Raw genomic sequence first — 26,214 nt, forward strand, 5'->3', positions numbered from 1 at the left:
AAAGGCCCTCCATGTAGACCAAATGGGGCTGACCTTATCTTGCTGGAGACTGTACTAGACTGGAAGGGGATTGTCCGACCAACAGGAATAGACGACCTTCAGCATTTGGCTGTTTGCACCGGGGAAGACTATTGGATTCTCTTATCTAATCTTAATAACCGACCATTTGAAGCTAATGGGCTGCCCGCGGTAGAACAGATACAAGATTTGATAAACTCATGGAGGGGATCCAATCCTATGAACACCCATATAACCGTGAGTACATTTGCAAATGGAACCCATAAGGGAATTAGAGGGATAGTGGGAGGACGAGGATAGTGCCTGGGATACCCCCCCCCTGGTAGGGGCACCTAAAAAAGAGGGCTTACCACCGTGCCATTGACACAGACCGCAATTTATATAACATGGAACATTTGGGGCTGTAGTGGCAGGTTTGTAGAAGATCAACCTGCTAAAGTAACTTTTACTGCGCACAATGGTAGCACCCTCATTGGTTATATTATGGTTTCGGCAAGGATTGGGGCAGGGTAAGCAAATTTAGGATCCATGAAAGAACCGAAAGGGATCATAAACCCCTGAGTATTTTCTTTAGACCTAATACGGCCACTCATTTACCAGTGCAAGCCTCACAAATTGTGGAAATTACAGCTCTCGCTGCCCATGCCCGTAAATCGGTGAAATGGACCAGGGTGGTCGGCCAAGGCACAAAACCATTTACATATGAAGCCATTTTGAAAATCCTTGCAGTTATCCGTTCAGACAGTGTCCCAGATATAGAGTTATGCATTTGATAAACTGACAGAATCTAGTGCCTCATTTGACCTCATTTGACCTCAGCAGGGACAAGAGCCAAAATGCATGCAATATCTACACTTGGCTGGAATGATAATCCCTGCAGGGAGGCAAAAAGTAAAATAGGGCAATGTCTGGTTTAGTTGGGGCTGTGGACAAGACACAGCTCCAATTATATAGATCTGATTATAAGTCCTTAATTGCAAGGAAAAAGAAAGACTTTGTCGCGCAAAAATGGGATGAGTTATGAAAGGCATATAAAGAAGGGGATTGTGCCTCCTATTGGAAATTGGTAGCCGGTGAACATTTGAATGGGGATTTAACTCTCCAATGTTCTATTTCGTGAGATACTTGGTGGCAGCATTTTTTCAAATTTGTACAGAAACCGTACTAGTGAACAAAACCAGAATGTTGTGCCGTAGTCATACTCAGAACAAAACTTTGGGGAAGAGACTCTCGCGCTTAATACTTAGGAAGTGTGGAGGGCTATTGAGACTCAGAAGAGCAAAAAAGCATCTGGGCCAGACAGGATTCCCTTAGACTTTTACAAAGATGAGGCAGAGGTCTGGGGTCTAATTCTGTGTAAAATATTTAATGCAGTGATTAGACTGGGTATTATGCCTGCCTCCTGGTGAAATACGGTAATCGTACCTATATATAAAAAGGGGGGGAGGGACGCCCCAGTTAACTATCAGCCCCTTTCCTTTTTAGACAGCATGGGGAAATCATTTGCAAAAACCATTTTGTTTCATCTACAGACACGAGCTGATGAAAAAGATGTTATTTATGACGTAGAGGGGGATTTCAAAAAGAAAAGAGCACTGTCAATCAAAGCTTCTGGCTGTTCCTGTTGATGCAGAAATAAACGGTGCTGTTTAAGATGAAGCTGTACGCTGTATTTGTGGATCTCAGGACAGCTTTTGACTGAGACTGCGTCTCACGGGAATCCCTCTGGCGGACTTTGAGGGATAGAGGAATTCCCTCAAAATTAATTTCTGCCATACAGCCTTTGTATACCCAGAACAGGGCTGTTGTCCGGTTTGGTTTGGCTGGAGACTTGACTGCTCATTTCGATGTGGTGAAGGGGGTTAGGCAAGGATGTGTCCTTGCCCCCTTACAGTTTAGTATCTGCATCAATGAAATAGTTATGGCATTGGTGCAGAGGAGTATGGATAATTACCCTGCAATATGCGAAAAAACAAAGAATATGTCTTTAGGCCACAGTTCTTGAAGTATAGGCTACTGAACATCTATGTGGTTAAATGTAAATTAGAACAGACTTTATTTTATGCCCATTTCGGAATTAGATTCCATGAGAACTGTAGATGGTCCTCACAGGTTGCCAAAGCGTGTATTAATATAGCAAAATACTGTGGGGAACACATTCCTACTCTTAAAAAACATGGGAGTGGTGCGATCTATCCTGCAGTTGAATTATACCAAAAGCAGGCAATACCATCCTCCGTTTTTGGTGCAGAAATCTGGGGTTACTGTAGTTCACAGTCGCTTAATAAAACTGAAAATAGGTTTTTGAAAAATCTGTTTATCTTACCGCAAAGTTCACCTGCTGCTTGATTACATTTGGAATATGAGATCATCCCGGTAGTTGACTTAGTTGCTTTAAAGACAGTTTTTTACTGGCTCAGACTGTGAAGTACGGACTGCCTTGGGAAGTATCGTGATGCATTAAAACATCTATTAAGTCTGGAGGGGGGGATGCATACCCTGGGTTGCACATTTTAAGAAGCAACTAATTGAGTTAAATGAGTCTGCATTATGGGATGCCCCTGATAACATGATAAATCTGATTTATCCAGGATTAAGAACGCAGCAATTGCAAGGAGAAGAGAAATGACGATAGAGGCCATAAACCTTACATTGGCCCCAGACTATCTTGAGGGCAAGATAGATAATGGTTTTGACTGTTACCCTGATTATATACATCCGCCATTTGAGGGATCTTTATATATACGCTTTAGGATGGGAACATTGCCTCTGGCCTGTTCTACCAAATCTTGAGGCCTGTGTGGGGGTGATATGATATTATATGATATGATAGGTTATTTATAACGCGCTTAATACCCAGAGGTGTCTAAGCGCGGACCCGGGGATCGGATCTGTGGTGCTCCGTGTCGTCTTGGTTCCAAGGTGAGCATGTTGCTCCTGAGCTATCCTCCCAAGCTAGTGGTGCAGGGGAGGAGGGTCTGTGCACATGTCCTCTTTGCGATTTATGTATGGAAACTGTTATTCATTTCTTGTTTATCTGTGTGAAGTTGAAAGATCTGAGCACCCAGTACCTGAGACTGTTACTTTGGGAGGCCAGTGTATGATCTTCCACTGAAGCATTGACATTCTGTAGAGATTCAACAGCACACTACGTTGCATTCGCAGTGGCTCGTTATGTTCATAGTTACTTAGAACACAAATATTGGGTAAGATGAAGCAGGATGGAAGTAATCCAGATCCATTGGCATAAGTTGGTTGAGAAGTGTGGTGGCTGTTCATTTTCTATGTTATTATTAGAGGTCTCCTGCAATGAACTGTTAAAGATAGTTTTTATTTCTATATATTTGATCTCTTTAGATTTTTACAAGGGATGAAATTATGGAAAAGATTGAATGTAAAATGAATTCCTTTCTATCACTTGAGAATGGAAAGTGATTTTACATGTGTATTTTAATGTGCTTGTTACTTTATGGTTTTATACCGAATAAAGAATTTAAATGAAACAATGACTTTAGGGTCTCTACCTGGGCGTGGCAGAATTCAGGAGTACCCCTCTCAAGAGGCCTCCATGCTCAACATGCCAATGAACTGATAAGTTAGGAAGCAGAGAGCACATCGCCCCTTTTCTGGGATGCATCCAGTGGTTTCAAGAGGCCGCCTTTTCCTACAGGTAAGAATCAGGATCTACCACCATTACAGATCAAAAAGATCACTACACCGCTACACTCTACCTGTCCCTCCCTTCTATATATGGTATCATGATGGACTCCACCTCACGCGTATGGTGGAAATCTGTTCAACCAACATCTTTGGGTCACCAACAGCATCAGCTTCACCTCGCCATCGTCTGCATTACATGCACATAGCCATGGCATGGTTTGCGTTGTGCAAGTTGAAAATCCTTCCAAATATGTGTAGGGTCTCGAAAGTCCCCATCCCGGGAGAAGAGCAGTTTTCTGAAGATGGGAAGCAGGGAGGGGACATGCAGTTGGACACCCTTACCGTTTGCCATCTTCTGAAGGTCCTTGAAGATTCGCAAATGATGGGCCAGATCCGTTGCTAGGATAATTTCCCTCATCAGGTCCAGCATTCTTTGGTAATCCTGGGGTAGAAAGCAGACAGCATAAGATAACTCAACACCAAACATGCAAGCAAAAGTCACAAAGAATGGGCCTTGTTACTGTACAGTGTCTTAAAAATGTGCATTTGGATAGTTCTTTAAACCCGAGTGTTGCCTTGTCCTATTGCTCAACCTTCTTACCTCTCGCTGTCTCGTCTGCCTGCACCCTGCCCGGTGTCCTTCCCTAGTCATCCCCTCTCCCTTCCACCTCTCTCCTCTCCCCACCTACTCTATGGTGCTCTCTGTCTCTCCTATCTTCTGTAACTGCTTCTCTATTGACTATCCTGCCACCTCATGAGATCTGATAGGAAGAAGTTTAAAAAGGATATCCTAGTCTCCAACCCAGGCCTCCCTATCGCCGACACCTACACCAGTGCCTCCCCCAAGGAAACTCTCACCAACATGCTCTTTGTCGTTCCCTTGCCAGAACTATGGACCCTACATATGATCTCTGTGCTTTCTCCTTTACCTTCTTCTCTCATTAATGACGGCACCCGGTGGATGTCCTCCTGGCCTCCTTCCATTCCTTTAAGGTCATCATTAATGTTTATTCAAATGGGACCATCCTGGTCCAAGGCCCTCAGGCCAACCTTCACCTCTTTGATAGACGATTCCCATGCCTCATCAATTTCCTTTCTTCTCCTGCTGTCCCCTCTCCCCCTTCCTCACATTCCCCTTCTGCCTCCACCTTGGCTACCTTGCCCTCTCATTCCCTCTCTGCACCCATTCGGGCTCCTTCCACACCTCCGCAGGGCATACCTCTAATCTGTACCCCTCCCAGGATGTCCTTCAAGGATGGCAACCTTCTCCACATTGCCACTCTTAACTCTCGCTCAGCTGTCAAACACTCCTCCGACATCTGCCGCCTTCTGGGAGAACTTGACCTCATTGTCCTCGGTCTCACTGAGACATGGTTCACGGCCAGCTCTGTCACAAGCTTTGACACGCTCCTCCCGGAAGGCTACAAGATCCTCTCTGCGCCCTGGTCCAACCGCTCTGGAGGGGGTGTAGTCCCGATCTTCCCCCAGTGGGTACCTGCCTGTGTCATTCCTACGCAGGCCTACTCCTCTTTTGAATACCTCGTCTGCAGGCTCTCTCTCTCCCCTAGCCTTTTCCTTACTGTGGCTACTATCTATCAGCCACCTGGTCAGATTTCCTCCTTCCTCTCTGAGTGGGCGGACCTCTCCTCCTCACTCCTGGCCTCAACCACTCAACTCCTCCTTCTTGGAGACTTCAACATCCACCTGGATGCCTCCTGTACTCCCTCTGGACTCTTTCGTGACCTCTGGGACTCTCTCTCACTCACTATTGTCCCCTCTGGCCCGACTCACTCTACAGGGCACACTCTGGATGTGCTGATCTCCTCAGACCTTCCCCTTTCTGTCCCTCTCACCACTCCTCTATCCTGGAGTGATCACTTTCTCCTTTCCTCCCATCTCACCCTCTCTACTCCACAGGCCGAACCACTTCCATCACTGCCACCCACTTTCTCGGTCATCCGACCCATGAAGCACGTATCAGTTGAGGCTTTCGCCACCACTTTCTCACCCCCCTTCTACGCTCTTTGGCTGACTCTCACACTGACACAGCCCTCTCTATGCTCCACTCTGCTAAATATGATACTCTTTATATCCTTGCCCCTGTCATGAGGATCCTCTGAAGCCCAAAGAAAAGTGCAACCTATGGTATGACTCAGACCTCGTCACACTTAAACGCAAGTGCAGGGTGGCCGAGAGGATATGGCGTGCTTCTTGTACATCCTCTGACAAACTGGCCTGCCGCCTGCTCCAAAGGCAATACTGGCTCTCTGTCCTCACCAAGAAGAGAGCTCATATCCAAGCCCGCGTCTCGGTGGCATCTAACAACTCGGCTGAACTCTTTCAAATCTTCAAGGAACTGGCCAATCCTGCTGCAGCCTCTACCTCTCCTGTTCCTTCCCAGGCCCTCTGCACAGCACTGGCTTCGCACTTCATCTCTAAAACTCAGGCCATCCTGTCCTCACTCTCTTCCTCTCCCCTACGCCCCTTACTCCCTGCTCTTCCTCTGGCCCTTTTGCAGCCACCTCTCCTCCCTCCTTCTCTGCCTTTCCCCTGTTCTCCGCAGACAAGGTTTCTAGACAAGTCCGATCTATGAAAGTCTCGTCAAAACAGGTTCACCCCTGTTCCTCCAAAACCATCAAGGACCACATTGACACCCTTGCTCCTGCCCTGGCTGACTTCTGCAACCACTCCTTCGCCACTGGAGTCTTCCCATCCCCCCTGAAGCATTCCATTTTGCACCCTCTACTTAAGAAACCCTCTGCCGATCCCTCCTGCCCGGCTAACTATCGCCCAATCTCCATCACTCCCTTCCTGGGCAAGATCCTGGAGGAACTGGCCATCTCCCAGCTTAATCTCCACACTGAATCTGTTGGCTGTCTTCATGACCATCAGTCTGGCTTCGGAGCTGCCAGAAGCACGGAAACTGCTCTGCTGAACATCTGTGAAGACCTGCTCTCCAACCTTGACTCTAACACCACCTGTGTCCTTATCTTGCTTGATCTCTCTTCTGCTTTTGACACTGTCAACCATGCCATCCTGCTAAATTGTCTCTGTGATAACCTAGGTATCACCGCTCAGGCCCTGGTGTGGCTGATTTCCTCCCTCTCTGACCGACCCTCCCCGGTCCAACTTGGGTCCTTCCTCTCTGCTATCTTCTTCTCTACCTCACAGGACTTCACGGGGACTGCATATTGCTGCATATACTTCACAGGGACTGCATATTGCTGTATATTACTGCATGCGCTATTCGCCTCATGATGTAATGCTTTTGTGCAGAGGTGGATTTGAAGAGGTTCACATCTGAAACTTGCATGAGGTACAGTGGTAAAACATCTGGTATTCAAAAACACCAACAGCCTCATTACGAGTTTGGCGGTAATTCGCTGGTAAATCTGCCAAATTACTGCAAAAATCGTTCACCATTACCACCACATGGTCACGTGGGTTTATCACGGGATTACACATGGTCATAGGGTGGTGTACCTCCAGCAATAAGCCGGAGGTGAATCTGCAACCTTTCCTCCAAAAATCTGCAGATTTATCGTGCTGTAATTCCACCAGCAGTAAATCCGCCAAAACCTATAATTTGGCAGTGCTGGAAAAATGGTGGTAACATAATTACCAAACTTGTAATGAGGCCCCACATGTCTTACCACTAACGCCAAACTTAAGCAAGAAAGCGGTCATTTTGTTGTGCCATTTCTGAGGGGTGTATATTCTGCAGGATCGGAGCATGATGCTTCTAATACTATGGGCCTCATTACGAGTTTGGCGGTAATCCACTGGTGCGACCGGCAGTTTGCTGCAACCTCGTAACACTGTTTCCGGCACCTAGCTTCCCGGTGCCACTGAGACATTACAAGCCCTGGCGGACTGGGAAGCTATGTGCCGCAAAACGTTAGTCCCCGTTCCCATGGGGTCCCATAGGACTCCATGGGAATGGGTTCATGGAAACACCAGCAGCATCAATAACGGGCCATATACTCGTAAACTCCATTGCAAGCAGCCACTTTTCCAAGATGTCGCCAATCGGCAGCCAGCCAAGTCTAAGGTGAGTTAACCATTTTGTGTCAATGGGTTTAGATGCAAACTCATGATCAACATTGCATAGGGCAATAGCATGAAAATGGAAGGAGGCCACAGGGGTAATGCTTGGGGGGCCATTTTGATATATTTCACTGGAGGACCCATTTTGGCTCTACATGATGAAAACCTGTGAAGACACCTACTGGTTATACTGTTAACGCACCAGTGAACGTGTGCCCCAGGGTTCTGCAACATGTGGCTTTCTTCATGATTTGGACTACAACTACCATGGTCCCTCACCATTGATTGTGCCTGCTAGGTGTCAGGTCCACAAGAGTGTAAAACACCTTAGTCTAGAAATAGTATTTTAGGAGTAGGTATTGGGAAGTGGGAATTGTTGTGTGTGTTTATACATGTAATCATTAAGGTTCTTTCCATAACTTAAGTTATCCAGGAGTCTAGGCCTCTCCCAGTCCAAGATAGTGAAGGGACTTTTGGAAACTGATTGGTCCTGAGGCCTAAGTCAGGGAACTGGAACATTTGCCAAAGGTCTAAACTGCCCTCTTACTATTCGTCGGAGTCGGTCATCATTTTGACATCTCTAAGAATAATTTTGCTGAAGAAATCGTTCGTGGAAATAAGAAGCAGGGGCCTTATCGTTACTGTGAGGGACATGGTCCTGATAGTGTGGTGGAGTGCAGTGACTGAATGTACAGATTAGAGTTCCGTCAGCATTTAACGCACTGCCTTGAGGGGGATAGACCTCAAACATTTAGTCACAGAGTTCTGGGAAAAGACGTGCCGTTAAATCACATAGTTAAAATAATATCAAGAAGTAAAATGTACCATCAAAGATTTTTGAGCCCTGAGCTCAGTGAACCAACTCTGCACAACAAGATGTCATGGAGGCAGGTGCGCAAGAGTCCTTGCAACGTGTGTGCTTCCCATTGTCAAGGATACCAAGATCGCAGCTTTGTAGTCTAATGCTGAATCTACATTTTAGTTACAATCCGTAGTAGTGATGGTGAGACACTATCCCTAGTAAGAAGTGTTTCCCGCCAGCGTGCTGCAGAGAAGGAAGGGTCTCCAACTGGAGCCATTACTCTGCTGCGTCTCAGCGACACATGTCCTTCCTGGGCGCAAGAACTCTCCTAGTTTTAATGGAAGTAACCAATTGAAGAAAGGAGAAAGCTGAAAGGGATAACCAAAGGTTGAAAGTGGAGGTTAAATGTGAGGAAATACTGGGAACCGAAGGGAGTAGCTATGGTGGGAGATGTGCTAAAGGAAGGGTTACCCAAGGAGTTTGGGGGAACTGACAGGAGACACTGGGGTTAACCGAGGGCAACATCTCACGTAGTCCTGCCTCCTAAGGTACCTGAGATGCAGGTTGCCAGTGGTTGCAGCATCTTTGCAGCTTGACGAGAAGATAGAGACATTTTATGATGTATCAGAAGGAGGTCATGAAGTCTCGAGGATATATGAGCTACTGATGTCCAAGATGGGAGATGCGTTAGTGCCGACAAGGCGGAGCTGGGAGGCAGACTTGCAGGAACAAATGTCAGAGGCAGTGTGGATGAGAGCTATGGCGTACCACAAAAAGGTGTCTAGGAATGCACACTTACAACTGATTCAATTATATGTGACCCGTAGGGCATACCTGAACTCAAACAGAATAGCTAAACTCAGCCAAGCAGGAGCACAATCATGCCCGAAGTGTCGAAAGATGAATGCAGATGTATGTTTTGGGCCTGCACAGAGATTAGAAGATGTTGGGGAGAGGTAGCCCAAATGTTAGCGCGGGCGGATATCACAGTGGACATTGGATCCCCCCTGGCATGTCTGCTGGGGGGCTTCACAAGGCCCAAGAGAGCGAGGCATGTAAGTTTAAGGATTTGGCATATATACTTGCAAAGCGCAGGACAGCGATGGGATCGAAAGCGCATATGAGGCCAGTAGTGCAGGTTTGGTGGATGGACCTGCTGAAATGGGCAAATGCAGAGACCGTGGTGTGGCAAGACGCAATAGGCCAGAATACGGAACAAAGCGAGGGGGGGATGGAAGCTTGGAGACAGTTGATAGCAGAGCTGGCCACCTCTGAGAAGGGTGCCATAGAATTAGAGAATACACCAGTACAAGTGGAGACTGATGCAAGGGTGGTTGCTAATGAAGAGAGTTGCGAGGTGGTCGAACCATGGAGTGCGACGTAGGCCGGGGATGGGGCGGGGGGTTTGGGGGGGAGTGTGGAGAACAGACGTCAAGACTTGATGCAGAATTTGATGTACAATGTTTATGCAAGTCTGTAAATTACTGTGTTTATAAAAAATAATAAAAATTGTTTATAAAAAAAAGTTGAAAGTGACTAATTAGAAAAGGAATTTGTTTTGGGAAAACCTGTGTATTGTTACACAATCTTATTAATCGAGTAGTTTGTTCAGTTAGTGAGGTAATTAAGGTTCAGTTCAAGAAGTCAAAGATAAAATGTGAACGAGAGAATGAACTGTAGAAATTAGATCTCTAATTACTCAAAGTGCAAAGACGTCATGTTTTGGACAATACTTGGATTAAGAGAGAGAATAGATATGAAGTTCAGTCTCCAGGCAGTAAGAGGAGACTCTGCAGGTCAAAGAATAAAGTAAATTGCAGAATAAAAAGGGGAGAGAAGGGGCCACTGGAATTAACGTATTTCCCTTTTTCCCCCACATCTACAGTTATCTTAGAAGTCAAGGAGTGTCTGAGGTTTGCTATTTTGTCCCGACCCCCTTCCCCCAGCGGTGTTGAGAGTGAAGCAGGAAGAACCACGTAACTGCTCTGCATTGCACAATCGCGTGGGTCTGACGGGCCACCGTCTGCTTTTTCCGAACTCTTCAGACCAGCTGCTGACATTAGGCCAGAGGGGAGTTGTAGTCCAAACCCTCTGGACAGCCAAAGTTTGCCGAACCCTGCTGTACACAATACACCAACCAAGGAATGCCTCTCAACTCACCTTCCTGGAGAACTGATCGAAGATGTTGCATCCGGAGGAGTTTAAGATGGCGATGGCCTGCGCAAAGTGATGCCTCTGTCAAGACAACACAAACAGGTCACAGGTTACAATATCTCTAAGAAATATATTTGCTAAATATCACAAAATAAAAATGGAGTAAGATACCCAGATCAGGCATATTTTTAATTTAAGCCCTTTAGTACTTGTAGGCGTTTGTTCATATCTGAACATGAATTGTAGTCATATGAGCTGTATTAAGTACTTGGTTGTTTAATATCTGTTCTAGCTCAGACGAAGAACAAACTCACATATACACAAAACGTTTGGGTTGCTGGTGTTATAGACCTCATTTTTAGGGAGCTGAATTGCAGTTGCAGATAACAACTTCTTCACTGCTGAACATGGATGGGGAGAGGAGGTGGGGAGTTATTGACTTCCGGCCTAGCGTGCAGGAAGATGGTTGCCATGAGTATCTCCTCAAGGAAATAGGCATTGGCAAAGCCAACTGTTTTGGTTTTTGCTTAGGCATGGGATCCACATTTTCCAGTTCTTGCCTTAATACCTGGACTTAAGAGGGCAACAGCTGGCAATGGTGCTAGTAGTTTGCATATTATGGCAGTGGCTGTGCAGTGCCTAGCTAACTAATGCCTATAGAAGAGCCAGAACTGATGGCTTTACTATATAAGGGCCAGTTGACTTAACCTTGACTTTTTGGCCCAGGACTTTGGTAACTTCCTCCAAGAGATGTAAGTAAACCCTTACGAGTTATACATTGTTGATTGGTAATGTGATGACATCCAAAGAACATGTACTTCTCATGTTCAGTGTTCACAGAAAATGTACCTTTGCTGGGGCATTGATGACAACATGCACACATTACTAACCTGGCGGCAATAGGTCCACTTTAAACTTGCAGTGAGAACAGGGTTGTGATAGAGCGACACAGTGATTATTTGACATTGCTAAATGTACATGTAGTGTCCTTGAAATCTCATATTAGGGATGATCAATAAGGACCATGTGACTGCTGAGCCTGCTGTTTGGGTACAATGGAAAGCTCCCAGAGGGGAGATGGTCTGTGCCACATGGGTTGGCCCGAGCGGCATTCCATAGAGCTTGGATGGTCTTGCAAAGCCATGCCCCCAGGACATGCTGTTAGGAGGGTCATTGCATCTTATGGTTTCTTCTGTATGAGGTGCTTTGTGTAAACCTGTATAAAAGCCGTGAGGTTTCTGTGCTCAAGGGCCACAACTCTGGCACAGCGATGCTGGCTTCCAGACCCATTTCTGCACATCTGTATGGAAATAAACCAATCTCTGCCTTTGCTTCCTGTCTCCTTGTTGGATGTTTTGCTGATGGGCCGAGTGCCCTGCTGCATGCATACTGAGATCAAATTGTCATTATTTCACCTTCAAATCAGTCTCAGTTGTCATCTGGGCTGTCAGACTTGTGTCCCCTAAGCAATTTTTCTTTCTTTCTCTTTCTTTCTTTCTTTCTTTCTTTCTTTCTTTCTTTCTTTCTTTCTTTCTTTCTTTCTTTCTTTCTTTCTTTCTTTCTTTCTTTCTTTCTTTCTTTCTTTCTTTCTTTCTTTCTTTCTTTCTTTCTTTCTTTCTTTCTTGTAACCACTGGACCTGGCCTTTTTGATTCAGGTTCCAATCAGACAGTATGTACAGCTCTCCAGATAAGCTTTCTCGGTTAACTCAGGCATTTTAGGATTTAGCTTCCCAGCATGCAGTGTTTCAATCAGTGGCAAATTTCTTGGTCCACTCTGGGTTTTTTAGACTGTGTTTCCCCACTTTGCAGTGTTTCTAGCAATGGATTTAAAACCCACGTTCCCAGCTGGCAGTGTTTTAGGAAATGAATAAGGTCTTCCGTTCTCTTTGGGCTTAACGACTGAGCTTTTAAGACTCAGTTTCCCTGTTGGTAGCATTTCAGGCACCATTTCAGGCTTTACGGCTGATTTCCCCAGCACAAAGTATTCCAGGCAAAGAATAATGAGGGCACACTGAAGAGGTTTGACACTAACTTCCTCTGCCTGCAGTGTTTCAGGCAATGAATGTTCCTTCAGGTAGCTCTCAGCTTTATGCAGGCAATGAATATTTATTTACTTTATTCTGGGCTTTAAGACTCACTTCTCCGGTGTGCAGTGTTATAGGCAATGATTAATGATTCCCCCCTCTCTGGGAATTAAGACTCTAGTTCCTAGCATACAGCATTGCAGGTAATAAATACATGATTCACTTCGCTTTGGGCTTTAAGGCTCTGTTTCCCAGATGGCAGCGTTCTAGACAACAAACTACACCTCATGGGATTCTGTTATGCCAAGATAATGAACGCATTTAGTGAATATGAGTTATCACAATTATGTCATCAGAAAACTACCCACATCTTACCTTTCAGTTATTTGTTGATACAAACTCTATTTCCTTTTTAGATATAACATCTTGAACAAGGGGTTCTAGGTACATAGCAAACAAAATAGAAGAAAGGTTGAAAGATATCACCCCTCCTTTGTGCCTCTTCCAACATTTTGATATTCTGCAGTATTTTGGTTTATTGTTGGCCCTCCCCTGTGACTATGATATAGTCATTGTATCTTCCTGGTGAAAGTTCTACTATAGCCCTTCCTTTTAATACTTTACCATACACAAAACCAATGGGCTTTGTCAAGTGCCTTTTTGGCTCTAGGAATATATACCCATAGAGTCACTGTTTGGTTTAGAAAAATGATGTCACCACCTTGAGGTTTGGGGCATGAGGGGCTACTTCCTTTAATTGGTGAAGGGAGGCCAGAATCTGCATTCTGGCAGCATTATAATTGCAGTTTCCAAGAGGTGGGAGATTGGTTGCAGACAGCATCTTCCCATTCCCAAATGTGTTCATGTACATAGTAGACACATAAGGCAACTGACTGGACAAGGTATTGCATTGCAAACATTTGTGTGTCCTTTGTCATCCAAAGTAGTGCAATATAGATAGTTGCACAGAGCATATGCTCAGCGCCACTTTAACTAATGTGTTTCTATCCACTATACAGAATGCACATGTATTTTTATTTTGTTTTATAAACAAGACATGTGGTTTTAGCAATAATGCATGTGGAATTTCCAGAATAATGTGAAGTTGCTGGGTGTTTACCAACCATAATCCTGCAGAAACTCTCAGATGTCCGTATGCAGTAACAGCAATTATCCATTCAGAAACCCATGCAGAAAACCTCCAGACTGAATGTATCACAGGGGCTCGATATATGGTTAGACTATGGTGGACAAATAAATCATACATTACCTCCATCACTGATCCCTCTGAACTGTACAACGCAGCTAACACTGATTTCTGAAAAAGAAAAAAGATGCGCTGTAAAGTTAGGGAAAACAGAGCCAACATATCTCTAAAAGACACTATACAATTGTTGCCACTCAATCACTCATTGTAGGGATTCTCCAACTCCAGCACTTCTTTCATTAGGGGTTTATCTGTGTGTTCCCCCAAGACTAAGGGATCTCCGCCCACGCACCAGCTCTGACGTCCTGCAATATTTGAGTTTTTTTTAAATTATGCAATTTGATGATACTCCGCTTATTGACCTTGTTGTGAGCACCCCTTGGGTTTTGAGCAACGATATATGTGTTGAGAGTGTATCTGGCTGAGCTGCCTCACTAACATTTCACAGATCAGTAGTTACTGTGTTAGTGAATTCTGCCTTATTCCTAACACACCTTAACGTTTCAAAGATAGACTGTTTTTATTTCCAATGGATTAATCACTGAAAACTGGTAGACGTGTCCAGTTAGCTCTAGACATATTAGCAACATCTCTGATGAGAATCCAGAAACCAAAAAGACAATAATGGACTTACTCATAATGGACACTCTAAGCACAATGCGCTGAGTAGAAGCACTAATCCACCTTAGTCCATGCTGTATCTCCTGCTCCTACCCCCAATAACCACCTGGTCATCCATCAACTATCCAAGGCTTTCTATGTCTTGTGTAAGACACCTGATGGGAGGATTGCCCAGACCACAGGGTTTCTCTTTGAGACATAACGATAGAATGCACTTCTCCATCCAGTAAGTGTTCACTTAGAGGTCTCTCCAAAGAGGTCTCTCAGAAGAAGGGGGTAACCCTAATTTAGTATTAAAATTATTTGGACAGATTTTGACTTATATCTATAGCCGCTCATGACCCTGCACCTGCAACCATCTCTAGAAACAGTATATGTCTTAAAAATTGTGACTTTGTAAACTTTCAACACCAACGTTATATTGTGTAACCAAGCTAGAATTTGTTAGATGAAAATTGTAAAACAACTAAACGATAACAGACCTTCTATAGAGTAAAATGCACAAGCACCACTGAAAAGCTGGCTAAATAAATAGATGACGTATCTTCAGGCACTTGGCTTACCGAAGCCACTTGGAATGAGTTATTAGTTCCTCGGTGGTCCAGGTCATGACACATACAGGAAACAAACAAGGCGAAAATTTCAATGTCCCTGAAAGAAAGAAAAAAGAGATTACAAATGCATCAGAAATGGCATTAGATATGTCAGACAAGTATTGGTAGTTATAGGACCTGAACGCTTTGTAATACCACACCGAACAGTTCATGTGTTGGTTGATTGTTAACTGGTTGTTATTTTTTTAATTGCAGGGTAAAGTCAAGACTCTTAGCAGAAGGACACCGCATGCTCATAACATAAAATTAACCCAGTCCCAATATGATGTAACGCTGTGTTAAAAAGGGTGCGTGCAGAGCGTTATTTACCACAATTGGCCTCTTCCCCGCACTGCTGTCTGTGTTCCTTATTGCGCAACGAATGTTTCAATTGCCCGTTACTGGTATGAACGGCTAAGACTTCCACTCTTTGCAAAATTACATTTGATGTTTAGCTCCTCTGTTGGCTATTGGAAGTTTGTTGCATAACCTCATGATATCAAAGCAGTCTTCAAATCAACACAAAAGTTGCCCACAATTCCTATTAGATCTAGGTAGGTTCCCTCAGGAAATATTTAAAGATTTATGATTTCAATATTCATGCAAATGATTGGGCCCTGGTTTGGGTTTTAGCCACACCAGGAGAAGAGACCTGTGCCCCTCATCCCCTGCCTTACACTGGGCAAGATTGTATGACTTTAGGGTGAAAATGACCGCCCCAGTGTCCTTCTACTCCTGGTCCATCTGAAGTAGCCTTGAATTGTCCTATTGTAGCACCAGCCATGGCAGTGATGCATTTCAGAGGTTAAAGGGAAAGTCAGACAATCACCTGTAGTTAATTATAGTAGAAATGTATATGCCACCTATTTTTCAAAAGTAGTTTCATAAAGAAATTTAGATGCATCCTATATATTACAAAACAAAACAAAAAAACTTACCACAAACATGCCCTTAAAATAGCCTTAGTATGATCCTAACAACAAATGTGTAAACACCTTTGGTGTAAAGCGCTATATAAATTACAACTAAAATACAAAAGAATACAAATACAAGTTAACAAAGTTTTAGTACCAGCTCAACATCTCCACAGTGTGATCTCAATGCCTCATAAATATTGTTGTCATGTCTTCTGTTATTTCCCGCACATATCGTACAACTTTCTAAGCACTTGTTTTGAATAATGACAGAAATGTGATACGCGGATTTAAGTGAAAACCAGACAACTCCTGTGTGAGTACCTTCATATGGATTTACTCTACAGTGAAGGTGCTCAGTGCTGTAAAATTCTGCAGGTGAGTTCTACTGTAGCAGCCATAGAACTCTTGTCATAAAGGGCCACTCGTAGCACTTACTCTAAGTACTTGCTGAGTTCCAGGTTCTTGTAGAGGAGGTAACAAAAGTGAGAAACAGAGAAGGCGTGCATCCAGTTGTGATACGGGGGGTCCCTGTAACCCTTTTTGACCATCAGGCAGAACCTGGATAAATACAAACAGAGTTAGTTACATGTTGGCCATCAGTGTTTCTTCAACCACCTGTTCTTAATCTCAGTCCATATTCGCCAGTGACTTACCAGCACTGTTAAGAACATCACTAGGGGTGAGCTTTGACCTTTACACATTTGTTATATCTCCAGTATTATACATTTTGGTCCCAAGTCTACACCAGTAATGAACAATAACTGATAATCCAGTATACAATATGGATTTATGACCATTCAAGGACTTGGTTGGGCTTTGGCCTGATTGCACAAATAATTAATGACAGAATTGAAGGCGTTCACAATACTAGAATTACTAATTCGCTTTTTTTGAATCCATTTTCCTCAACCTTATTAGACCCTTAGATAAACCATTGTTGGTTCTTTATCTGTGCATTGCATGTCAGAGGTACAGGAACCTTAAGTGGGCGTTCACCTTTAACCAGGGGAAATGTGAAGGCACTTGAAAGAAAACACAGGAGTATGCCGGTAAGATAGATCAGCGTGTTCAGCACTTGCTTCTGCGATCGGAGTGTGATCTGTAGATCGCAGGTTCGAATCCTGGCAATGCCAACTCAGCCTTTCATCCTTCCGAGGTCGATAAATGATATTGTATGTAAATATGTGCTCTGTAAAGTGCTTTGTGCCTTTGGATAAAATAACACATCATTATCATTACTTGATTATGCGTGATACCCAAATCAGGGGCATGTCTATTACTGTTTGTTATTCACACATCAGGATTCATTTAGTTTTGGAGGGGATCATTTGCACTAAGTTACAGAAATTGATTTGTAATTGACGATAGCTATATAGCAAGTAGTAGAATGGAGCCCTGCTTATGCACAGTGAAAGGGCTGTGGAGGCAGCCATCTTGTCCATGGGTCAGGCAATACAGGCTTTTAATGCTGGAAACCTGTTGCATTAAGGGACATGGGAACTGAGAGACAAGCTGTTAAACTTGGGCAGAGGAGCAGGTTGTCCTGTTTGGGAACTGGTTTTCAAGTTTGCAAACCAAACGCAGTGCCTTTGGTGAGCTTACATGAAATCCCTTTTCTAAAACATGAAAACAACATATACAAACATGGTTGCTGTTGTGGGCTGCCTCCGGTCTCTGGGGCAGCCCACAGATGCCGTCGGGATCACCCGATGGCGTAGACACGTCGGTAGACAACCGGCGTGTCTAGTGTAGGGAGGCACCCTACGGCGCCCGGTATCACCAGGCACAGGCTCCACAGTGCGGGGGAGTCACCCCCAGTCCACAGCGGTCGCGGCTGCGAGGGCACTCGGGCCGCGGCGCACACAAAGCCACAGCCATGTGGCAGGCCCATAACCTGTTTCGACACACACACACAGACACGAGTTGCCACTTCCTGGGGCTCTGCTGCTCTGCCCTCGCAGCGCCAGCAGAGCCCCTTTTATTAAATGAGCATGTGAGCGTCATGACACAGTCACGGCGCTCACGTTGACAAAACAACTAGACCCCCACACCACATCCCTCCTTTATTATAAACAAACAAAATCGGCCCCCGGCGCCGCTGCAGGACAAGAAGAATATATTCTCTTCATACACCACCTCCTCCACATCATGTAGTGCTTCTCGGGGACTCTCCGCCACCTGGACCGCTGCCACCTTGGGGGTCTTTCCTCCTTTCGCTACATTCCCTCCTGATGCCCCCACTATGCCGGCTGGGTTTGGAGCGAGACACACTCGTGCGAAGTGATCTCCTTTACCGCACCTTCCACAGATTTGTCCTATCGCCGGGCAGTCCTGCGGGTGTCGAAGATCCCACCCACACTGATGACATATGGTGGCATTGGGGTCTCTCTTCGGCCAGTCTCCCCTCCTCATCACTCTCCCTCCTGGCCACTTGCCGACAGCCACCACCTCCTCAACCTTCACTTGCGGCATGGGAACCTCCATCTTTAGGTGGTGTCTAGAGGAGTCCATGACCGAGGCCCGCACCTCCGCCAGTTCCTGGGCCCGGCCAAGCTCCAATATTCGATCGAGGGTCAGCGCTGGGTCCCTCAGAACCTGCTAGCGCAGTTTGGTGGAGCTGCAGCCATAGATGATCTGCGCCCGGATCTCGTCCTCCTCGAAATTCCCCAGGTCACAGGAGAGTACAATTCCGCGCAGCTTCCTGTGGAATGCATCAAGGCTTTCCCCTTCCTCCTGCCTCGCACACCTCATCCTGAACCGTTCATAGTCCCTGTTGACCATGGGTCTGAAATACTTGTTCAGGGCTGCAATGGCTGCGTCGTATGACTGATCTCGGGGCCTTAATGTCTTAAACAGCCTCTGAACGGCCAGTCCGGCAGAGTATAGGAGTGTTGGACGTTTGGCTGCTTCTTTGATCTCCATTGCAGCGAAGTATAACTCCAGGTTCTCCACCCATGCCACCCACCGGGCCCCCAGACCTGCAGGCGCACACAGGACATCGAAATGGGGTATCGGTGCCAGCTGACCCCGACATACCCCCTCGTCGTCCGACATGTTTGGTATTGTGGGGGATGCCAGCCGCATGCACCGGCATTGAGGGATGCCCGCAGTCCTGGGCCTCAGGTAGCTTGACCCATTTTCCCCCGCCCCCTGGTTGATTTCACCAGGGCCTCCTGTTTTCTCCTGCCTAGGGCGCATGAGCACTGCAGGTGGAGCCGCAACCCCTAGAGCCCTGTTGGGTACTACTGTGGGGGTTGGATGACACCCCTCTTCCGGCAGTTCTCTTTCCTTTCACCCAGATGCGGCCCGGGGCACGAGGGGTGGCCTATCCTCACTCGCCCCATGCGGGATGTACTCCTTGCCGACGCCGGTGTCAAGCACAGGCAATTGAGCTCCGCCCCTTTTCTTTGTCCACGGGGCTAGGCCAGCGCTGGGGCCATGCCCCTTACTTGTTGTTGGCCGCCGCTGGGCCACGCCCTTTTTCCGGGGAAACCACCGGTGTGTTCTCCGCCTGGGGATTCTCCTAGCCGGCCGAGTATTGCTTTTTTTTTTTTTTTTGAAAATGAAGGTTCTCACCGACGGCAGCCCCGGGCACAGCGGATGCACTCGCCACCCTGATGGAGAGCGCCGCCGCGGGCCGAATCTCTAGGCCCTGCCCCCTTCCTTTGCTCCGGGGCCTGGGCCCCCACGTGGCACACGCCGCAGGCCAGACCTCTCTGGCCGAGCGGAGAAGTACACCGCTTCTTCCAGGTAGTGCCAGGCGTCCTGTGTGGCACCACCCCTGCAGGTCCCTCGGCCCCTGCAGTGCTGCCGCCAACACACGTTTCTCCCCACATGGCCGCCGATTGAGGCCGCGTGCGCAGGTCCTTTGTCCGCCTGCTGCGAATGTCAGCAGGCGGTGCGACTTCCTCGTCGCCAGTGTTGTGGGCTGCCTCCGGTCTCCGGGGCAGCCCACAGATGCCGTTGGGATCACCCGATGGCATAGACACGTCAGTAGACAACCGGCATGTCTAGTGTAGGGAGGCACCCTACGGCGCCCGGTGTCACCGGGCACAGGCTCCACAGTGCGGTGGAGTCACCCCCAGTCCACAGCGGTCGCGGCTCTGAGGGCACTCGGGCCGCGCCGCACACAAAGCCACGGCCACGTGGCAGGCCCACAACCTGTTTCGACACACAGACACGAGTTGCCACTTCCTGGGGCTCTGCTGCTCTGTCCTCGCAGCGCCAGCAGAGCCCCTTTTATTAAATGAGCACGTGAGGATCATGACACAGTCACAGCGCTCACGTTGACAAAACAACTAGGCCCCCACACCACAGTTGCCAAAAAAAAAATCATAGGAGTAGCCAGGAGACCCAATCCCTCTTTCAGTGTTGGGTGAGTCTGTGGCAAAGGCAAAGTGAAAGGGAGGCTGGAGTCTCGAAAAAAGGCACAAAATAAACTCTAGGGCATGGGTCTACAACCTTCGGCTGTCCAAATGTTTCGGACTGCAGTTCCCATGATAGCTGGCTATTGAGTAGGCTGGTTGCAAAAACGTTACAAAAGAAAGAGTTATATACAGTAATCTGGAAACAGGTAATAATAATTATAGGATAATTACAAGTGGATCGCAGTATATATACAGAAGTGTACAGGGTTTATGCTGATAGCAGAATTAAACATCCAGCGACAAGAGCCAGTATGTAAGTAGGATCTTCCAATTATCCATACTGGACATTAAACCAACAGTCCGAATAACACACCAGTATTTTAGTGATTGCTTCGATGCCAAATTTGGAAACAAAATAGGATTTTTGCAAAGTAGGGACAGGATAACATGGGTGAATTATTCAATCTATATAAAACAAATCACAGGAAAAGGTCAGCTGCATGTGCACTATTGAGGACAAGGAAAAGGAGCAGATGGGTTCTTATTTGGAAACATTCAAGTGCTTAATGTAAAAAACACAAATACATTCAAGAGTGTGTTTGAGTAAAATGTTGTCAATCAATGAAGCTACGAGGAAAATAAATGTTGGCAAAGAACCAGTGTACGACACCTCGTGACTGAACTTCTGAGGTTTATATAGTGCCTTTTGATAAAAAGTATACTTTTAAGTTTGGCACGTCAGTGTGCAATAATACAATTTTGAAATCTCAAGGAATAGTGACTGAAATAAATATAATCATATACCTAAACAGAAACCTGCAACATTAAATGGAATGCCCGATTGGTGATATGGACCCTCGCAACCCAATGAAGAATACTTGTGGCAAGGCTTTAAAATCAGGTCCAAACTGTGTTGACCGGTTCCTAATTTAGTGGGACTAACATTGCTGCTGGTTACTGGTAACCCTTTTATTTTGAATAATTGCTGGAAAAGGAACGATGTGGAAATTGGGTTCTATCAGGGGATGGGTAGAAGAGAGATAACCCGGTCAGGGTCTTTAAAGTGGATTAGGTAACAGCAAAGGTAGATCAGCGTTAGATCCGAAAGGATAGATTGGCGAGTTACGTGTTTGTACGGTCACCTTCCTGAAGCCCATAGAATGAGTACTGTTGGGTGACAGTACTTGGATATACAATTGAAATATACTTGGTAAAGTGCTTTACAAAAAAGTACTATATAGATCACAAATGTAATTGTTATTCTAGATATCAGTGGCTCTGACCTAAACATTTATCATAGAGATTGCATCCACTTAAGCCAGTCATCTATGAGAACGTGTGTCATGTGCTCAGGAGAGTATACTGTCAGATCATGTAAGCAATGCCAACATGTCATCATAATTAAGGTAGCTTCACCAATTCATCAGAAGGCCTTCTGTTAGGTCAAGGCCAACATAAGGATTCAATTAGGAAAAATAACTGTTTCACGATGCAAAATATGATCTGGGTTTAAGGCAAACTTTGTCTGCCATAGTTCAAGAGTCATGAAGATGGACTTCTAGCTAAGACCCAGTTCTACCTGGCCATATTAAGTGCCTGGCTACTTATGCTCCTGGTGCTCGCTTCAATTTCCTGTACAATAGAAATGTTTCAGAACAGAAGAATCCTGTACACACATTCCATAAGCTTGGCATGTCAGCTACTGTGCCTGCCCTTATGATTATTTTTCAAATTATAGTTGCAGTGCATAAGTAAGTGGGGAAAACAGTCCACCAATTTAACTGTAAACATTAAAAACAATCAAACCTCCTTAAAGGCAGTGGGCCCCATTACGAGTTTGGAGGTAGCCATGCTGTCATTACCGGCATGGCTACCTCCAAACTCGTGTCCGGGTCCCGAAAAAAGGGAATTACCGGGCCATTCCGACTTTTGCAGGCCTGGTAGTTCCCATTTCCGTTACCCGGACCCGGTACGTCCCCATTCCCATTTGAGCCCCCATAGGGCTCAATGGGAATGGGGAAAATGCTAACAACAGACCCGTTAATGACGGGTCCATTGTTAGCATCCTGGTCTGCTCGCGGGTGCTGGTATGCAAGTCTGGCCGGACAAGACGTGCATACCGCCACCCGCAAGAAAACCCATAATGTGGCGCCTGGTATGAACGGTTCCGGTATCTTACCAGTACCGTTCATACCACAGCCGCCATGGTCGTAATGGGGCCCAGTGTTTTGATCTTGCTCCTAGTAGTAGCATTTGACTTAAGTTTGGTGGTTGGTGCCTAGTTTGGACCCCAACTATCCCGCTAACTTAAAAGAAAGTAATACAATACAAAAAGCATATTAGAAAGTAACCAGGGAATTAGTTATGGAACATGAGCAGATGACAAGCTAAAAAAGAAAATAAGATTGACAGATTAAAAGCTCTGAAAAATGCCATAGTGTATCTGAAACACAAGAACATAGAAATATATGTCTGAAAATAGGTAATGTCCATTGATAAGGAACACATTACCTACCTGTAACTCTTGTTCTCCAGCATGGGTCTTGAATGCTTTGAATATTCCCTGTCGTCAGGCTGGGAATCCTCAGTAAAATTAAAGCGGTTTAGATTTAAGCTAACAACTGCATCATTGCTTGTACAGCCTACTGCTGTCACTTTGGATCATATTGCCCCAACCAATGACACTCATCCTCTCTAGTTCCACCCCTAGTGGCCATCTTCAGATTTGGTTGCGCACGTAAAGTGGCAGTAGGACCCAAGAAGGAGGGAGGGCTTGTAGGTGAATCCATGCAAGACCCATGCTGGAGAACGAGAGTTACAGGTAAATAACTTGTTTCTTCTCCAGCATGGGGTCTGCATGGATTCACATGCTATGGAAACGATTATGCACAACCACAGGGGGTGACAAGGCTCAACAAGGCTCAAGGCTCAACAGAAGCAATAAGATATACCCCTAGAACACACTTACTTCAAGAAAAACAGGTTTGGAAGCACTGCTTGTTCGACACAACACTCCCTGGAATCCCTGTTTACATAGTAAAAAGGTGTGAGTAGACCTCCACGTAGCAGCCCTGCAGATATCCAGCAGGGGAACACCAGGGAGGAATGCCATAGTTGAAGCAATGGCTCTTGTGGAATGGGCTCTCGGCCGGCCTGGCAACGGTCTTTGGTCATTCGATGGCAACAGATGATGCAGCCGGAGAGCCATCTACAGATGGATGCTTTAGATACGGTCTTCCCATGCCCCACTGGACCAAAGTTGATGAAAAGCTGAGAAGTCAAAAATGTGTAGTACGTGCAACGTAGAACTTCAAGGCACACGACACGTCCAGTGAATGCAAGGACCTTTTAGCAGGTGTAGAAGGGTTTGCAAAGAAAACTGGTAAGACCAAAGGTTGGTTCAAATGAAAGTCAGACGAGGTCTTTGGAATAAAGGACAGATGAGTTCATAGAACCACCTTGGATTGGTGGAAAGACAAATATGGAGGCTTACAGGATAAAGCTTGGATGTCTCCAACAAGCCTGGCTGAGGGGAAACGTACCGAAATGTCACCCTCATTTGTGCACCCCTGCAGTCATTGTGACTTTGGGGGCACACAAAATGAGGGCGATATTTACTGAGCCCAAGCAGAGCAGGGGCTGTGGGGGTGTCCCCCGCTCTACTGGGGCACTGTAACAAGAGTCAGGGGTTGCACAGGTGTCCCCCACTAACCATTGTGGTAAGTGGGGGACAAGAAAGAAAAAGGAAAAAAAAGAAAAAGCACCGTGCAGAGTCAGCTCTAACCCACGTTAGTGGGATGAACTGATGCCGCAGGGATATGAGGGTGTAGGCGGCACACACAGAAGTGTGCTGCCGTAAAGGTGAGTGGGGTTGGGAAGGAAAATGCGAGCCGGGTGATGTGGGCACAGTGACCTATCTGGTCACTGCGATGCGCCGTAATTATGGGCGGTGCAGTGATCACATAGATTCAGCTGAGGTGATCAACTCTAGGAAGATGGTCTTTCAAGCGAGAAATTTCAACAATGTCCGATGCATAGGTTCAAACGGAGCACCTATCAGTTTGCAAAGGGCCACATTCAACTCCCACGCTGGGGAAGGAGACTACACTGGAGGGAAGGTTCTGAAGAGCTACTTGAGGATCTCCTTCACGAGCCAGTGAGACCACAGGGAGAGCTTGCCAGGGCCCCGGGTATACTGGGATATTGCGGCTGAGTGAACTTTGATGGACGAATGGGCAAGGCAAAACTATGCCAGTGAGAGCGGGTAAGGCAGAAGCTGTGATGCTGTGACGCGCTGTGGAGAGATGTTCTGAGAATGGCACCACAGTGTAAAGTGCTTCCACTTGTGCTCATAGCATGCATGTGTAGACAGGGCCCTGGCATTGGCTAGAATCCTCTTGCATTCCAACAACATTGAGACATGGCCTAATTCTAGGGCTGCAGGAGCAAGGCCAACAGGTTCAGGGATGCTGGCTTGTGGTGCAGGATTGCCCCTCTATGTCTCTGGAGAGCAGGTCTGGAAGAGAAGGTAGCTTGATGGCCGGAACCACTAACTAGTGAAGAAGGTCTGGGTACCAGATCTGTATCGGTAGCAGGATCGTTTGAGTATGTTGATCACACATAGGAGTAGAGGTATTGGTGGGAATGCATAAAGGAGCAGATCATCCCATGGGAATGAGAAGGCATCCCCCAGACTCCTTGTCTGAGGATACCTGCTGGCAAACCACTGGCACTTGGTATTGGCTGCTGTGGCAAACAGGTTGATCTGAGGCTGCTCCCACTCACTGAAGATCCGAGAGGCCTGAGCTTGCAGGAGCTCCCACTCATGGCAGGACCACAGTTCCCTGCTGAGAGGTCATTGATGGTGTTTTGAACCAAGTGGAACAGGAATAAAAACATTCTGTGATCAATGGCCCTGCACCACAGTATAAGCGTCTCCTGAGCGAGGACAGGAGACCTCATCTCTTGCTTCTTGATGTAATACATGGTGGTCGTGCTGTCCATGAAGACTCTGACTACCTTTACCAAGAGCGGAGGCTAGAAAGACTTGAGAGCCCAGTAGACTGCCCATAGTTCCAGGAAGTTGAAATGTAACATGTTCTCCTCTGGGAGCCATAGGCCTCTGGCATAGAGTTGGCTTGTGTGGACGCCCCAGCCTTCCAGTGAAGCATTGGTCATGACCCTCTCCTGGTGTGCAGGAGTCCTGAAGGGATCTCCCTGCGAGATTTGAGGGCAATGGACCACCAGTGCAGGGCTTTGTGGAGAGCTTGATTGAGGCCTATCCTGTTCCATGAGCAGGACATCTGCTTCCACCTGGCGTCTAGGAACTTTTGAACCGGCCTCATTTGCAGCCTGCAATGAGGGCCCAGATGGATGCACAAGGACATCATCCCTAGCAGCGATTAGATGGACCTGACAGTAGTAATGTTGGTTGACGACACCAGTTGGACCTTCCATAGGATGGTCTTTATTCTTTCCTCCAATGGGGCTGCCAGACACAATCCTGTGTTGAGTTGGGCCCCAGGAACAGGGCGTCCTGGAACAGCACCATGCAGGATTTGGGATAGCTAATGGAGAATCCTACAGAGGTTATAGCGTGGACCCTCTCTGATCTATGTTGTGCCTCCTGGGCATGAGAACGAGACTGGACAAGCCAATTGTCCAGGTAGGGGTAGACATAAACTCCCTTCCGATGCAGGAAAGCCGCCACTGCGGCCAGATAGTTGGAGAACACCAAAGGGTCATGCCCAGAATTGGTAATGTCTACCTTGGACGGCGAACCTTAGCAACTTCCGATGTTATGG

At 46.4% G+C, this 26,214-nt stretch overlaps 1 protein-coding gene across 3 annotated transcripts in view; it reads right to left on the reverse strand.

Annotated features, from left to right (window-relative positions):
- PDE2A (phosphodiesterase 2A) overlaps positions 1 to 26,214 on the reverse strand; it is a 2,546,881-nt gene that overhangs the window by 26,538 nt on the left and 2,494,129 nt on the right. For all 3 annotated transcript variants that reach the window (XM_069640246.1, XM_069640248.1, XM_069640247.1), the window contains 5 exons: positions 16,479 to 16,601; positions 15,097 to 15,184; positions 13,976 to 14,023; positions 10,688 to 10,762; positions 4,021 to 4,120 (listed from right to left, as the gene is read on the reverse strand). In XM_069640246.1, coding sequence (XP_069496347.1) covers positions 4,021 to 4,120; positions 10,688 to 10,762; positions 13,976 to 14,023; positions 15,097 to 15,184; positions 16,479 to 16,601 — 434 coding nt within the window. The remainder of the gene's footprint in view (positions 1 to 4,020; positions 4,121 to 10,687; positions 10,763 to 13,975; positions 14,024 to 15,096; positions 15,185 to 16,478; positions 16,602 to 26,214) is intronic.

This window comes from Ambystoma mexicanum, chromosome 7q, assembly GCF_040938575.1.
Source record: "Ambystoma mexicanum isolate Mex_15411 chromosome 7q, UKY_AmexF1_1, whole genome shotgun sequence".
Lineage (NCBI taxonomy): Eukaryota > Metazoa > Chordata > Amphibia > Caudata > Ambystomatidae > Ambystoma > Ambystoma mexicanum.